Source organism: Hesperophylax consimilis, chromosome 27, assembly GCF_061612785.1.
Source record: "Hesperophylax consimilis isolate HC1 chromosome 27, BYU_Hcon_1.0, whole genome shotgun sequence".
Taxonomy (NCBI): domain Eukaryota; kingdom Metazoa; phylum Arthropoda; class Insecta; order Trichoptera; family Limnephilidae; genus Hesperophylax; species Hesperophylax consimilis.
The window spans coordinates 11,761,222-11,776,066 of NC_142862.1; the positions used below are offsets into that span (position 1 = coordinate 11,761,222).

At 33.8% G+C, this 14,845-nt stretch overlaps 1 protein-coding gene across 1 annotated transcript; it reads right to left on the reverse strand.

The window, feature by feature from the left end:
• Positions 1-413: 413 nt before the first annotated feature.
• RpL14 (ribosomal protein L14) lies at positions 414-5,336 on the reverse strand. The gene is made up of 3 exons (XM_089648184.1): positions 5,225-5,336; positions 2,522-2,662; positions 414-811 (listed from the first exon to the last, which is right to left on the reverse strand). The coding sequence occupies exons 1-3, from the start codon at positions 5,225-5,227 to the stop codon at positions 446-448; spliced, it is 510 nt and encodes a 169-aa protein (XP_089504310.1). The 5' UTR covers positions 5,228-5,336; the 3' UTR covers positions 414-445.
• Between the last annotated feature and the right edge of the window lie 9,509 nt (positions 5,337-14,845).

The following is a 14,845-nucleotide window of genomic DNA, read 5'->3' on the forward strand; positions in this document are numbered from 1 at the left end:
CTTCATCCTTAGCTAAGTGAGGTGTATAGGTATATTCCTTAGCTAAGCTCCAGGACATAAAGCATGAGAAGTATTCAAGTAAGATTCTAGTTTTTCATTGGGGAAGGTTACTGTAATTGTTCTACTGATATTTCAATGGAATATGCTCCGAAGAAATAGCATCATTGATCCCTTCGCTACACATGTGCTGTGTGTAGCAATGTGATGGGTTCCTCCTGGCCACAGCCATTTGCCAAGAATGTGCCACTTTAAGACTCATTCTTGTGGAAATATTTTCTGACTTTTATGTTTTCTTCCTCCTACGACACAGGTCTCAAGGTTCCCTCCATACATGACTTTACTGTGTGGAGTTAATAATACGTAGTAAAATAATAAAAAAAAATAATGAGGGTCAAAACAAAAAAAAACCAAAGTAAATTTGTTTATATAAATTTAATTAAAGTATTCACTTCTTTGCGGTCTTCTTGGCGGCGGTGACTGCTTTCTTCATGCGTGGCGCCTTGCGTGGCTTCTTGGGGATGCTCTTCTTGCCGAAGAGTACTCCGTTCTTGGAGGCGCGCGCCTTCAGGGCCTTGAAGGCTTGCGTCCTCAGCTTGTTCCTCTGGCGACGGGCCACTTGCAGCTTGAAGCGGTCCAGGTCGCTCATGTTGGCGCGCTTTTCCTTGGACTCGAGGCGCTTGGCCCACTTGGTTTCAGCCCATTTTTCTGTGGTCTTGGCGTCCGTCCAGGCCTTGCGGACTACGCGGGTGGAGCCGGAGAAGGGGAAGGCCAGGCGCAGCTTAGTGAGCTGCAGCTGGTTGATGCGGATTCCCTGAAGATTATACATACAATGTTAGTGAAAGTGACAATATTCGTTAACATATCTTTGGAGAAGTGTCACCAAAAGCTGTGGGAAATGTGAAGAGAGTGTGATGCTGTAATTCCCAAGAAGGCTAGGATAACTGTGCAGTCGGGAGACAGTCAAATACATAATGACAATCCCAGTGAACTTTATTAGTAACTCCATTATCTAATGTCAAGGGAATAAGGTATACATGGGAGATAGCCCAATGCTAACGGAAGCAATGAAGACTATCTTTATGTCTTCTAATATTTTATACAGTGAAATTTCTATCCATTGTTTTTGAAGGGACCTATTGAAAAAAAAAATTATTCCTCTATGTAAAATAATACATAGAGGAATGATCGATGTGATCTATTTTTGCGAGTTTTCATGAAATTAATTCGGCACTGGAAGAAATCAAGAATTCACTGTATAACAAATCATATGAATGTATTTGAGATATTAATAAAAGCGGAAAACAGGGTCCTTGCTAATTGAAATTCCAGGGATTTGTAACTTTTTAAAGGGCAAACAGATTTGGATTTCTCAATAAAGAAAAAAAACATGTCAGCATAAGGAAATAAAGCACATTTCCTTCCGCCTCATAACATTCCCCCTATCGAAGATGCTGGTCATGCTGGCTCTTGAACAGTATAAATATTCAAAAGGGAACATTGTATTTTTTTGTTTAGATATAAATTTAATCTTAAATAATTTTTTTGCAGTATTGTTGAATCAAAATCAAGAAGTTCACTATCACAAATTGAACTGTGACATTCGCAGCAGTACATTAAATACACAAGAACTAACAAAAGTTTTCACTGAAGAGTGAAGTGGTTTACAAAAACTTTTCATAATAATTTATATGTATAAGCTATAAAAAATGGCAGGAACGCAACACTGCTATAACCGCCACATCTAGGAGAATAGTTTTTGATCTTAAATTCAAAAAGATTTTTCTCCATTAACCTATCTGGGCCAGTGATTCTACATATAAATCGCCGCCATAGATGACAAGGGAGCCAAGCCACAAAATTATTAAGTGAGAAAACGGCAGACAAAGAATTTTTTGGTGACAAAAATATAATAATAATTTGGCTAATTTATATAGTGCCGTTTTGGTGAAAAATCACCTCAAGGGCGCTGTACAAATATATTTCTTAAATAGTTAATACTAGAACTACTGACTTACGACGAAGGGCTAAAACTACTATCTTAATGTCATATATAATTACATATGTAGAAATTTACAACTAACATTAATATTTTATTTGTTATAACTTTTTTGTCGTTTTTAAAGACAGAACAGTGGAACCTTGAACATAGATACTACTAAGTGCTGTTATCTTCTTATTATTTTGGTTACTATGCGTGTTTAATGTCTCTTGACCGCTGAATATTGAAAGGAACAGATAGCACACTGGTGTGATAGTCAAAAGAGTTAGGCCTCTTACTCCTGCATCTTTGATGGTTTTAAAATGCTTTTGTTACTTAACTCATTTTCACCAAATTTGTGAATTAGTTCCCTTGACTTCTACGGTGAGGAAATATTCCAATACCACTGGTTTTATTTTGGACAAGCTTTTGAACTCTGATGTAAAATAATATTTTTGGCAGAACCTTTAGTATCACTTTCCCGTCACAACATTAAGAACTAAAACCATAGCAGTTTGCTTATTAATAGTGTGTTGTACATACCTTCCTCTGGACATTGGAGCAGGGACCATCCACCAGCACTCGGGTCTGGTCAATAACATCTACGATGGCGACCAGCTTGCCCTTGTCGGGACCGTCGGAGACCAGGGCCACGCGGCCTGACTGCACAAAACGCTGGAAAGGCTGTAAAAAAAAAAAAAAAAAAAACAAATGAATAACCCATAGGTATGTCATCATCTGATAAATGATTTATTGCCATGAAAATATAGGGATTACAGAGGCCTATATCTCAGCTTATTTTGCATATCAGATCCCCATTTTTATAAGTCCCCTAATATACAATAAACAAGCATGTATGAACTATTAAAAGATTGAATAAATCTCTTGACTGCGGATGATGAGCAGACGATAAGTGTCTATAATTTCTGAGATTCCTCTACCTGAGGGAGTATGGCTACTACCCGTGGCTCTATCCTACCAACTTTCTCCTGGGCATGCTCGGTATGAACCATCTACGGGTCAGAAGAGATGTGTATATTGTATCACACTTCTTCGAACTGATTCGTGGATGGTTTGAAAATCCGACTATCATGGAGAGTATTAGTCTCTATGTTCCTGATGGTTATCTCCGTCACCGACAGCATAGACTGTGCCATCTCCCGGCCTGCAGGACTAACTTGCCGATGGTCATGCCGGAGGGGAGAGCAGTCTTGCTGTTGAACAGAATCAATTCCGATATTGACATATTTAGCATCGGTGAAGCTGCCTTTAAAAGGCAAGCTCTATTGATGCTGGTATAGTTGATACACCGCTTATTTATTATGTAATACCATTTTACAAATGCACTTAAAAATGAATTAAAATTTTGTAATGTTTTTAAAGGAATAAACAAATTGAATTGAATATATTCTACCGCGGAGGGGTTTCCAGTATAGCCGATTTCAATAATATTCTGTGTTTATTAACAATTGGTATGCAGATGGTGGTCTGGAGACCTTTCCAATATCAACTGAGCTGGAATTTTTTACAATGCAATTTTCACCTTTATGCTTTGAGAATTGTATGTATGTCACAAATGGGATATTTATAAATGTTTTTTTTTTAAATAAAGTTAGCTATTCTGGGAAAACAAGTTACAATACAAACATGGCATATATTTTAATATATAATATCTGGTAAACAGAAAACAATTGAGACACATAAAAATGGTGATTTTTAGTCTGATATTTGAGCAAAATCATTGAAGTAGTTTTGGGACGGCTTTGCGTATTTTTTCCAGCAATCGAGTGTATTCTGACGATTTTCTGCTACGGCTCTCCACAGGTTGAAAACAATAACTCTGAAAGAGTGCTTTATATGCAATAGTCAGGAGTTGGAGAAAACTTCACTAGAATAAAGTATAAATGTATATTTCATTCCATGACATGAAAATAGATCTACTCATTTACCCTTATCAAAAAAGAGCCTGGTTTTGTTAGTTACAGCGTGAAATATATTGTAATGGTGCAGATAACTGTCACCAGCGAATAAAACATATTTAGGTAATTCTTTACCTTACTACTTTTTACTTTTAGACACAGTTTATGGATATTACACTTCATTTCAACAAGAAACGACTATTTTTATATGCACAAAATAGGTTATTAGATTCTTGGTTTGGGATAATTAAGTAATTTTAGGTATGTATTATTTTGTATAGATTGATTAAGCGCATAGCAATTGAATACAAATGGAATTTTAATGTATCTTTTACCATTTCTTCTGACGTAAATAGTAGTTTCTTGTTGAAATGAAGTGTAATTTCCATAATCTGTGCTTACCAAGAGTACAGCGGTTACCTAAATATTTACCAATAAATAAGGATGCTTGTAAATTCAAGCACCAAATGTAGGTCACAGATTACTCGATTCGGTGGAAATACTATATAAATGAAGACTTTTATCGGCAAGTGTGCAATGACATTTAAGAAGTGTAAATACTACAGAATGGTGTAAATCTAATGATAAAAATAAATTGGATAAACTCAATAAAAAATACAGGATTACCAACTACAATACTATAGTAGAAGACTTCAGATTACAAATTTCACGACAATCCCTGAATATTATGCTCAACATTACCACGATTCACTGACTTGAGATATTAATGGTTTCGTAGTTGAAAGATGTGTTCATATACCAAAAGAAAGTATAATACAATACGAAAGCTGATGTACTATCGTCAGAACAATATAAATTCATATTATTTGACAGTTGCACTACACTATTTTCCAATGAGAATGAACGTTCCTTATGCTTTACTTCGTTGATAAACTGTACATTTTTAATTATTATAACTTCACAAAATTTAAAATTTGATGCAAGATTTCTTCTATTTATTAGTTAGATCGCCACGAACAAACACATTGTAACATTCCTAGATTTGCGGCATTGAAACAAAAATGCTGACGCACCGCGCAATTAACACTCGAATACAAATCGATTACACATTACATAGTATTTTAGGTGGTAACCTTTATCAATCCCTAAAACATGATAATAAGAATCAATTTCTAACTCCCGATGTCATCGGAACACACGCGTCATAACCTCAACTATAAAACGAAGCAACTTGCGCAAATTACTGCCTGAAAAACACTGACAAATATTAAAAGACAGTAAAACCGAATCGTGTAGGCATTGTGACTCGAAAATAATTAAATAAGCGGGTAAAACAGCACAAAAATGTGTGAAATAAGAAACTCACCATGTTGTCCGCGTGAAAAATACGATAGGAAGGAAACACGCTGCAAAATGACAAACAGTGCCGCCAACCGAAAAAACGCAAAATTTTGGCTAGTCACCGACGTGCTTTACTAGTCAGTATAAAGGTATATGGTACTTTTTTAATCGGAAAATAAACTTTGTTCCGAAACTACACTACTAATAAATACAACTTTTATTTCCCAGTAAGATTGTTTTACATATTTTATTATAATATGGCAAGAAAAGGGAAAAAATTACATTGAAAATATTTGATCATTAATCTATTAACCTTTTTCTTTCACAACGAATTGAACTTAATTTCCAGAAAAATACTGTGGTAACCGAAAATCACAACCCACAATTTTGTCGCAGTGATGCTATCTGGGGAGAGACCTCAGTTCTGGGGGTTTTGAATTTTAAAGGGATAAAGGGAGTTTTTTGAAAAAAGGTAAGAAATGCAGGGAATTTTGAGCAATGTCACAATTATACATTTGGTTCAGTGGCCATATTTCAACAAGAGGGTCATAGAGATGGTCATAGAGTTTTCACTAAACAAAAGGAGCTGAGAATAGAGCGTCTTTATAAATGGTTATTTATTTTATTTAAACGCCCATAGGGCTTTTACATATAATAATGTACATCTTTACTTTTATTTTTAGTTATACAGATCACATAAAAAATCAGTGTTAACAAAAATATAGGTTCCATAAAAAAATATATCAATATGAACCTAATATTAAATTTACTGTCCGACTTAATTTTTGTACTACGGTAAACCTCTCATATTTTGACCAGCGGCCGCCACTGCTGCCTTACCCTCTTTAAAAACTTTGTGCTTACCACGCAGATAAAAACGTTGTGACGCCCGCGTACAGGGCACGGTCGCTCGCAACCCAACTGCTGGGAAGTTCGCATACAATGGGAAAAGGCTGTGGAAAGGGATTAATTCAGGCATTTAGACGACCGGATTAAAAAATTTGAGCGGGGAAAGACAGATGCCGCGAACCTGTTCCTCATTCATAATGTTTTATTTAAACATCTCATGCTCGGTGGAGGTTACTGCTCACTAAAATGGGTGGTGCTCTAAAAATCTTGAACATAAAATATACCGACCTACTGTAGTAAAAATAAATTTAATTATGAAAAAATCCTACCTATTTGTAGATTAGGTTGATCCTTCATTGTCTCTTATGGCAAAGACATCGTTTTTTATATGCGTTTTTCAATGCTCAGCACTTACAAAGCATCGAGTCTATCTGGTCTAATTCTATTTCTTAAGACATGAAAACTACCTTTCGCTTTCTACCGACGTCACAGGGAGTGTACACATATTTTTTTTAAACAATTTAAGACACTCGAAAAAGCTTCCAATGAAATAGTTGTAAAATACATATTGACCCACCGTTCAGTAAACAGTTCATTCCTATCCAAAAAATTGCCATTTTATAGAAGCACGAAAATCGAGTTCAGGAAAATTTGTTCTATATTCAGGAAAATTATATTAAGAGTAACCTAGTTGCTGATAGGTGATCTGTGAACTGAAATCCTGATTGTACTTGACATCATTAACAAAGCCAATAAAATGCTGTGATTTATAATTCAAATAGCAAAACCCTTTCACAACATAAACACTCTATATTCCCTTTACATCTCATATATTCGCCCGCACCTGGAACACGTACACCGATCTGGACTCCTTTATACCAAGCCCATATCGAAAGAATACAAAAAAAATTTTTAAACACATAAATTATAAACTGAACTTACACTTCTCAAATTATACCGAATCCATTAAATTTCATAATTTTAACTCCCTCCAAACACGACATCTAATTTTTGATCAAATATTATTGTTTAAAATCCTAAATAATGGTCTGGACTCACCAGAACTTACCAATTTTATAAATCTTCATATTCCGTCTAGATCAAGGCTGCCCAACCCCAGGCCCGCGGGCCACAATGTGGCCCGCGAACAAATTATAAGTGGCCCGCGTGAACCATTTTCAAAAAACCCGCCAATCCGCCAATTTGAAAAAGTGTCGCGGGCCCGCGGTAAAACAAACAATGCAGCTTGCGCGCGGTCACCAGTGTTGCCAACGAAGGCGATTTATCGCTATTTAGGCTACTCAGAACGAGAATCAGCGACGAAAAAATCCAACCCGTTGAACTTACTTTTTAAACAAAAATACACCGGTTTTTGATATAATATTTTTTGCGTCCGAAGTGGAATCTTGTAGCCACCCCCCCCCCCCCCATGGAATTCGAAAAATTGTTGTGGGTGGGGAATCACTATGATGTTTTTGGGTGCGCGGAATTTTTTCTCAGCGAAGTTCCATAACACAACCCCCCCCCCATGGATTTCAAATATTTTGTGGGGAGCACTCATTTTGTGGGGAATTATGTTTTATAGAAATTCTCTAACAACCCCCCCCCCATGGAAATAGGAACCGTCGGGTATTCAGTGGCCCGCCAGTGATTCAAAATCGTCAATTTCGCCCAACTGTTAAAAAGGTTGGGCAGCCTTGGTCTAGATCAACCAGACAATCTGATTTATTTTATCTACCCTCGTCTAGAACAAACATTGGAAAAAATTCCCCAATTCCTCCTATATGTGTACAATATAATACAAAATTTTACAGCATTGATATTTTTGGTAATAACTAATAACATAAAGAAATATCGATATGAAGTAATGCGTACGATCGATTATTAATATGAGAGTATGGAATGTATCGGGAGCATCTCCTATCCTCTTCCTATTTTCCTCTTCCTCTCCCCTTCCCTTCTTTAACACCAAATTAATTTTAAGATATTAAAACTTCATTTCCAATGAACTTTAGCATAAGAAACTTCTGTGGCTTGACTTCAGTCAACTTGTATATTTATATCTATCATTGTATATTATATAAAAGCTGTTTGTTTCTTACAAAATAAAATAAATAAATAATATAAATATCACACACTTCTTTACAAATCACCGTTTTAATGGTCTTAGTTATTAACCTAACCTAACATTAAGCGTATAGTTAAGTTTCTAAAATCTTAATATATAAAAATTCACCCTGCGTATATTTGTGCTTGCAAAACTTCAAAAGTAGTCGACAGATATTGCTGAAAATTTGTTTTTATTAGTGCCAGGGTTGTTTAGAGAGCGGTGTGAATGGTAGAAGAAGTAGGGGACGCCCGAGGTATACTTAACGCAATATCTCTGCAGGGGAATGAGGCATGGAGTCCAATTAAAGAGTCAATGTAATGTAGTTTTTTAACAGCAACATTGTGGTATACAGTAGTGAACTGTGGAAGAAGTCAGAGATGCTCGAGAAAGACATTGGCCATAGCAAAGCAAAAAAGGGTCCACTAGTATAATAAATAACACATAAATAATGATGATGAACACAGTTTAGTATTGGAAATTTAAGGCCCGATTGACCAGACTTTTGTATCACGAAACACGCCACATTTCTAGAGTTCTTTAATTATATGACTGCAATAGTTCCCAGATTAATAGAACAAGGAAATAAATCAAACAAACATTTGCCATTAATTGTAAAAACATTCATTTTCTTTTTATTTAAAAGTTATACAAAATACATCCAAAGAGATAGACATTTGTGTTTTATACAAATTTAAGTATAAACATTATATTAATCTGTTAAAAATCCGTTTTTAGACTTTGTTAATTTTTGCTTAAAAATCAATGCATACATACTTACAAACTTAGGCCAGGTGATTTTTCACAAAAACGGCACTATACAAATTATCCTATTATTGGTATGTATAGCATATTTGGCATAATACATACAATATGTATTACATTCATTGAAAATGTGGCTGCATATATTGGTAAAAAAGATTATAATATGCATAATAATCAAAGATATTAGAAGAACGAGATGTGCTATGCGCAGTTCGTACTGAGTGGAATTGTTTTGCCGAGTGTCGCCGGTTTTGTTCACCAATACTACTGCACACCTTCGCTTGCGCTAAGGTATCCGCACTAATACATAGAACAGATTTCTGTGCGTACACGTCCCGATACCGTTCAAAGTACCCAAATTAGGTAGTACTCCGGCTACGGTACGGCGGCCAACATAGCATATCTCGTTCTTCTAATATCTTTGATAATATTACAACACTGTGTCGACATAATTTTTGTCTGGAACTAGCAGTGATTTTGGAATGAACTCAATAATTTATTTTATAAAGGCAAGAAACATTACATTTTAAATCCTAGACATTAATGATATTTGACGGTGAAACCTTGTGGCAGTGCTGAAAGCCCCAACGTAACCATTTGGGGAAGAAGGGATCGAACGTTACATTTCACAGAAATTATAATGTAACATCGTCATTAAATAGCCAATCAGTGCCATTTTGTTCTTTCGGCATTTGAAACATCCCCGAGTTTAGATCTGTTTCAGCTTTTGAACGCATTGTTATCAGTAGGAGCACAACTGTCATGTTGTTATGCTTTTCAGGTGATCATAATTTAACAGAAAGCCAAAAAGGACCAAGGAATCGACGTAGAACCTTTCAAATGTCAAAAATTTTTTTTTTGGTAGATTGGTGTCATTTGATAACAATGTTACATTTGAATTACTGTGACCTAATTGAATGTATACTAGAAATAATTTTTATTGTTCATTTTTATGCCCGAAGTCAATTTTTTATTCCTAAAGAGAGCAGGAATGTTAATATCTTTTAATTTTTGTACAAATGTGTACATCCAATCGCCTACCGTGGTAATGAGCCAACATTTTACTTAATTTAATATAATTTAACTTAATGTAATATGGTGGTAACTCAGGATGGTGGCAATTAAACACACTTTTGAAAAGTGATAAAAAGTCACGAAAAGAGATGAAAAAAATACTAGACTTTTTATCACTTTTCAAGAGTGTATTAACCCTTAAATGCATGATTTATTAAATTTTCTATATAAATATGCAAGGAAATATAAAGAATTTATTTTATTTGTAATTTTTTAATATTTTATTAAAAAAAAATTGTTGCAAATTTACAACACCATGTATTTAATAAAAAATAATATGAACAATTTACGTATGAAAAAAAAAATAAAAAACCTAAAAAAAATTCTCAAAACTAATAAGTGTACGGGAAAAATACAAGTTATTACATATAAGTATTGTATTATTGTACTACTTACCTAAGAAAATCAAAATAATAACAGCAAAACCAAACTGTAATTCTAACCTCCAACCAATTTTCGAGAATCTTCACTTTGTTGAAGAAAAAGTGACATTTGACATTCGCGAAAGAAAAAAAAGGTGATGCCACTCGATAAAATATATTACCGTGAACTTGATAATTCTAAAACGGCATGCATTAAGTATACACCAAAGAGTTAAAGGTGGTTTGAACGGTATGTTGCAGTTTTACAACAGTATGCATTTAAGGGTTAAATTGCCACTGTCCTGGAACCTTATAATATATAGCTTTATCGTGATTAATTATTGTGCTGTTCTGCCGTGTTGAGCTACCCCCTTCTTTAACCAACGTTACGGACAGCATTACAGTTTATGATCCAACATCAGGGTAGATGTGGCTGACGATGCAAACTGTAACGCTGTCCGAAATGTTAGCTAAAGGAGGAAACGCAACACGTAAATGCGCAAACGTTTGGCTGTGAAAATCTTAAATCAATAAAATGTCTATTCAATAAGTCAGCAATAATAGGCCCCATTGAATAAAACTAACAGCTATTACAAATACATTTTTACCTAATAATTGTTATTATTTCATTGTAGAAAAACTAAATACAAAATCTCTCTCTTTTATAAAATAGCAACGATGTATCCCGTAGAAGTGAAAAAATATATACATACATACTTTAATCTTTGCTTAGTCGTTCGTCTTTTCTATCTGGAATTAAATAATTTTAAATTAGGCAGCAGTTTCACAAAGTTATAACCACGAATAATGTATTGCGTATTATAAACTAAAATTCGTACATAATAAATCGTTTTGGCTTGCAGTGAAAATTCAATTATTATAAAAACTATGCTTTTGGTGGTAACCGACCATTACTTACTTTAAATATGTAAAAACATTTTAGTAAATACCATAGAGTAGTTATAATACCTCCAACTTCCGACATTTCCCAAACATTCTGATGGCAGTATGCTACACTAGCGCCACCAGTTGTGCAGTTTGGTTTTCATTCATACAGTTTTATGTATTTTATACCATGCTAAACTAGCGGCCAGAGTTGCCAGCCAACACAAGTAAATATTGCCAATATTTTAAAGGAGTTGGATGTATTATTAATATTTTAGGACATTTGATTTTAGTGTCAAGAACAGCTTTGCATAATATTCTAGAAATTTATTCATTGGAAGAAATTGTTTGTTACTACGGCAACACCTAGCTGCTCACTTTGTCTTTGAAATTTAGGCGGCTCGCAGACGAGAGACTTGAGTTGCAGAGGTGCACACATGAGAGTTTTTTTAGTTGGGAGACTTTTACTGAATTTTGGAATTCTTTCCAAATATCATTAGTGGGCAGCCTTATTCTTCATGTTCAATGTTTTAGAGTTTATTGAAAAAAAAAAAACAAAGGAAAACAAAATAACTCAATTTTTTAATTTATACTTTCGACCTTGTTAAGTTAGATTAGATTTTGTTTTATTTTGATTTAACATCAAATAAATGACTATTTTGATACAATTTAATTAATAATAAAAAAAGTTTAAAAATAAAATTGAATTTAGAATGGTCTCCTTTTGGAGAGAACCACTAATTTCTGAACACTGTTTGGTTAACCACTCAGAACATTAGAACGTCAAAAGACGTAAATATGATAATAGCGGTCAAGACATTAACGTCTTTTCACGTAAACGCGCGAGATTTTACAAAAATCGATTTATTTCCATCACTAGTATACGGATTGCCATGATTTAAAAAACAGAGTATCGATAATGAATAACGCTACGCGTCTGTATTCAAGAATATCTATGGAAAGTAGAGGTGCATTATCTAAGCCGATTGGATCTGTCATCTTGTTCGTTCATAATTTATTGCGTTTCTAAATAATTTATTAAAAATATTTTAGTTTGGACGGTTAATATTTTGAGGTGACTAATAGTTTTTAATTATATTTCTTCAATATATAAAGTGTTATTTCTTTATGATACTCAGTAAAAGTACATTTTTCACGGCTTTGAAATAATGCGATTCTTACATATTTTTGACGTTTTCATAAAATGTATATTTAGAAACGCAAATATTTACGTATTACAACATAATGCGATAGTGAATTTCATAATCTTTCCAAAACATTTTTTAGAATGAGGCTACGTTTCCCAAAACGTGAGTTATGAAGCTTTTAGCAAAACTCGAAAATAACACAAAAATTATTACGTTTTGACAGTTCTCAAAGGAACACATAGTAAAAAAATGTCTTTGTCTGAGAGGTTAAAATCAAAAATATACACTTGGAACATTGTGCTTTTTTTTAAACTTATATTCATTTTCTTTTGAGTCATCTTAGTGTTTCTATTTAAAACCTTTTCTCAGCGCCATCAATTTTTGTCTTTTATTAAAAAAAATGTCAGACAGTCTAACCTCTCAGACAAAGACTTTTATCTACTATGTGTTCCTTTGAGAACTGTCAAAACGTGATAATTTTTGTGTTATTTACGAGTTTTACTAAGAGCTTCATAACTCACGTTTTGGGAAACGTAGCCTCATTCTAAAAAATGTTTTGGAAAGATTATGAAATCCACTATTGCATTGTGTTGTAATACGTAAATATTTGCGTTTCTAAATATACATTTTATGAAAACGTCAAAAATATGTAGAAATCGCTTACAATTATTTCAAAGCCTTGAAAAATGTACTGTTTTCTGAGTATCATAAAGAAATAACACTTTATATATTGAAGAAATATAATTAAAAACTATTAGTCACCTCAAAATATTAACCGTCCAAACTAAAATATTTTTAATAAATTATTTAGAAACGCAATAAATTATGAACGAACAAGATGACAGATTCAATCGGCTTAGATAATGCAACTCTACGTTCCATAGATATTCTCGAATACAGACGCGTAGCGTTATTCATTATCGATACTCTGTTTTTTAAATCATGGCAATCCGTATACTAGTGATGGAAATAAATCGATTTTTGTAAAATCTCGCGCGTTTACGTGAAAAGACGTTCTAATGTCTTGACCGCTATTATCATATTTACGTCTTTTGACGTCCTAATGTTCTGAGTGGCTAAGTGAGTAGCTTATATTGCCATAGTAATTAAAATTGAATAATTTCTAGAATACTACGCCAAGCTGTTGTCAGATTGTATGTAAGCAAAACATTTCATTTTTTTAAATATATAGGTAGGTACTATAATCATTTTTTTCTTGTATTATTTCTTTATTTTCTAGTAACAAGCCAATAATATTATCTTTTAATTGAATAATAATTTTAAATTATGTAAAATGGAAAGCAACGGGGAAAATGGCAAGAATCCTGGAATATGCTGAATAAATAGCGCATGGTGCTATTTAAACAGACTAAAGCCTTAATATTATGGCGCATTCTCATCTGATAATATATTCTACGAGTCTCTATGGTCAATTTATGTAACGAAAGTTGAAGTCCACTCAACTTTAGGTTTTTTATTTCATAGAAAAGCCTGTCCTCACGGATCTCATAGATCAAATAATAGATCGAGTGAGATCCAGGCTTTAGTCACTAAAGAAAGCCATTTGCTGTGTTATACATTTTGCATGGTGGTTGTCTATAATAAAATGGCCGCCGTTTGACAATTGAATTATGCAATTTAATTTTGAATTAAGTTCTTGCCACGGATTTGTTTTAAGACTTACTAGGAAGACTAATTTAGTTTTATGAATCATTTTATACACACTCATCAATTCCGGAGATTCATCATTAATCGATAATAATCACTGTTCTTATCATAGTCCGTATTGACTCATAGAAAGATATTATCAGATTTGAAAATAGATTTATTGATTAAAAATATCATAAGATTGATCTCGGCAATAATTAAACTGACACCACAATAGATCAAGAAAATTATAAAACAATATTTTCTAAATCTCGCTATTGATCACCGTTCAAAATCTATTTAAAATGGCTTTAATAATCTCTAATCTAAATAGACAGATAGTGTCCCATCGCCTTCCCTTCCATTTCTCCTGTATTTTCAAATCCAAATTGAAGAAAGAAGCCGGCAGAGGAAGGATTTGAACTATTTATATAGTAACCTTTTACTATCCAGGTAAATGCTCTACCAGTTGAGCTACTGGACCCGTCTTTCATTCTGGCAAATAAACTAATAATTGACAGGTATAAAAGCAAAACCGCCACTATCAACGCTTTGTTCACTTTGACCTAATGATTGATTGAGAAGTAATCAATATCTCACTCTCTACACTCTTCGATATTCAAAACAAAGCAAAAACGCCTCTAAGGCGTTGAAAAACAACTTTTAAAACGGTTGTCAAATGCAAAACTGCCTTTCTTCCAATTTTGGTGAGGTTCTAAAGCACCACTCTCAAAATGCACCAATCACAAGTCAGAAAACATGTACTTGGCAAATCCAATATGGCCACCGTGCTTGATGAAGTGCAAAAA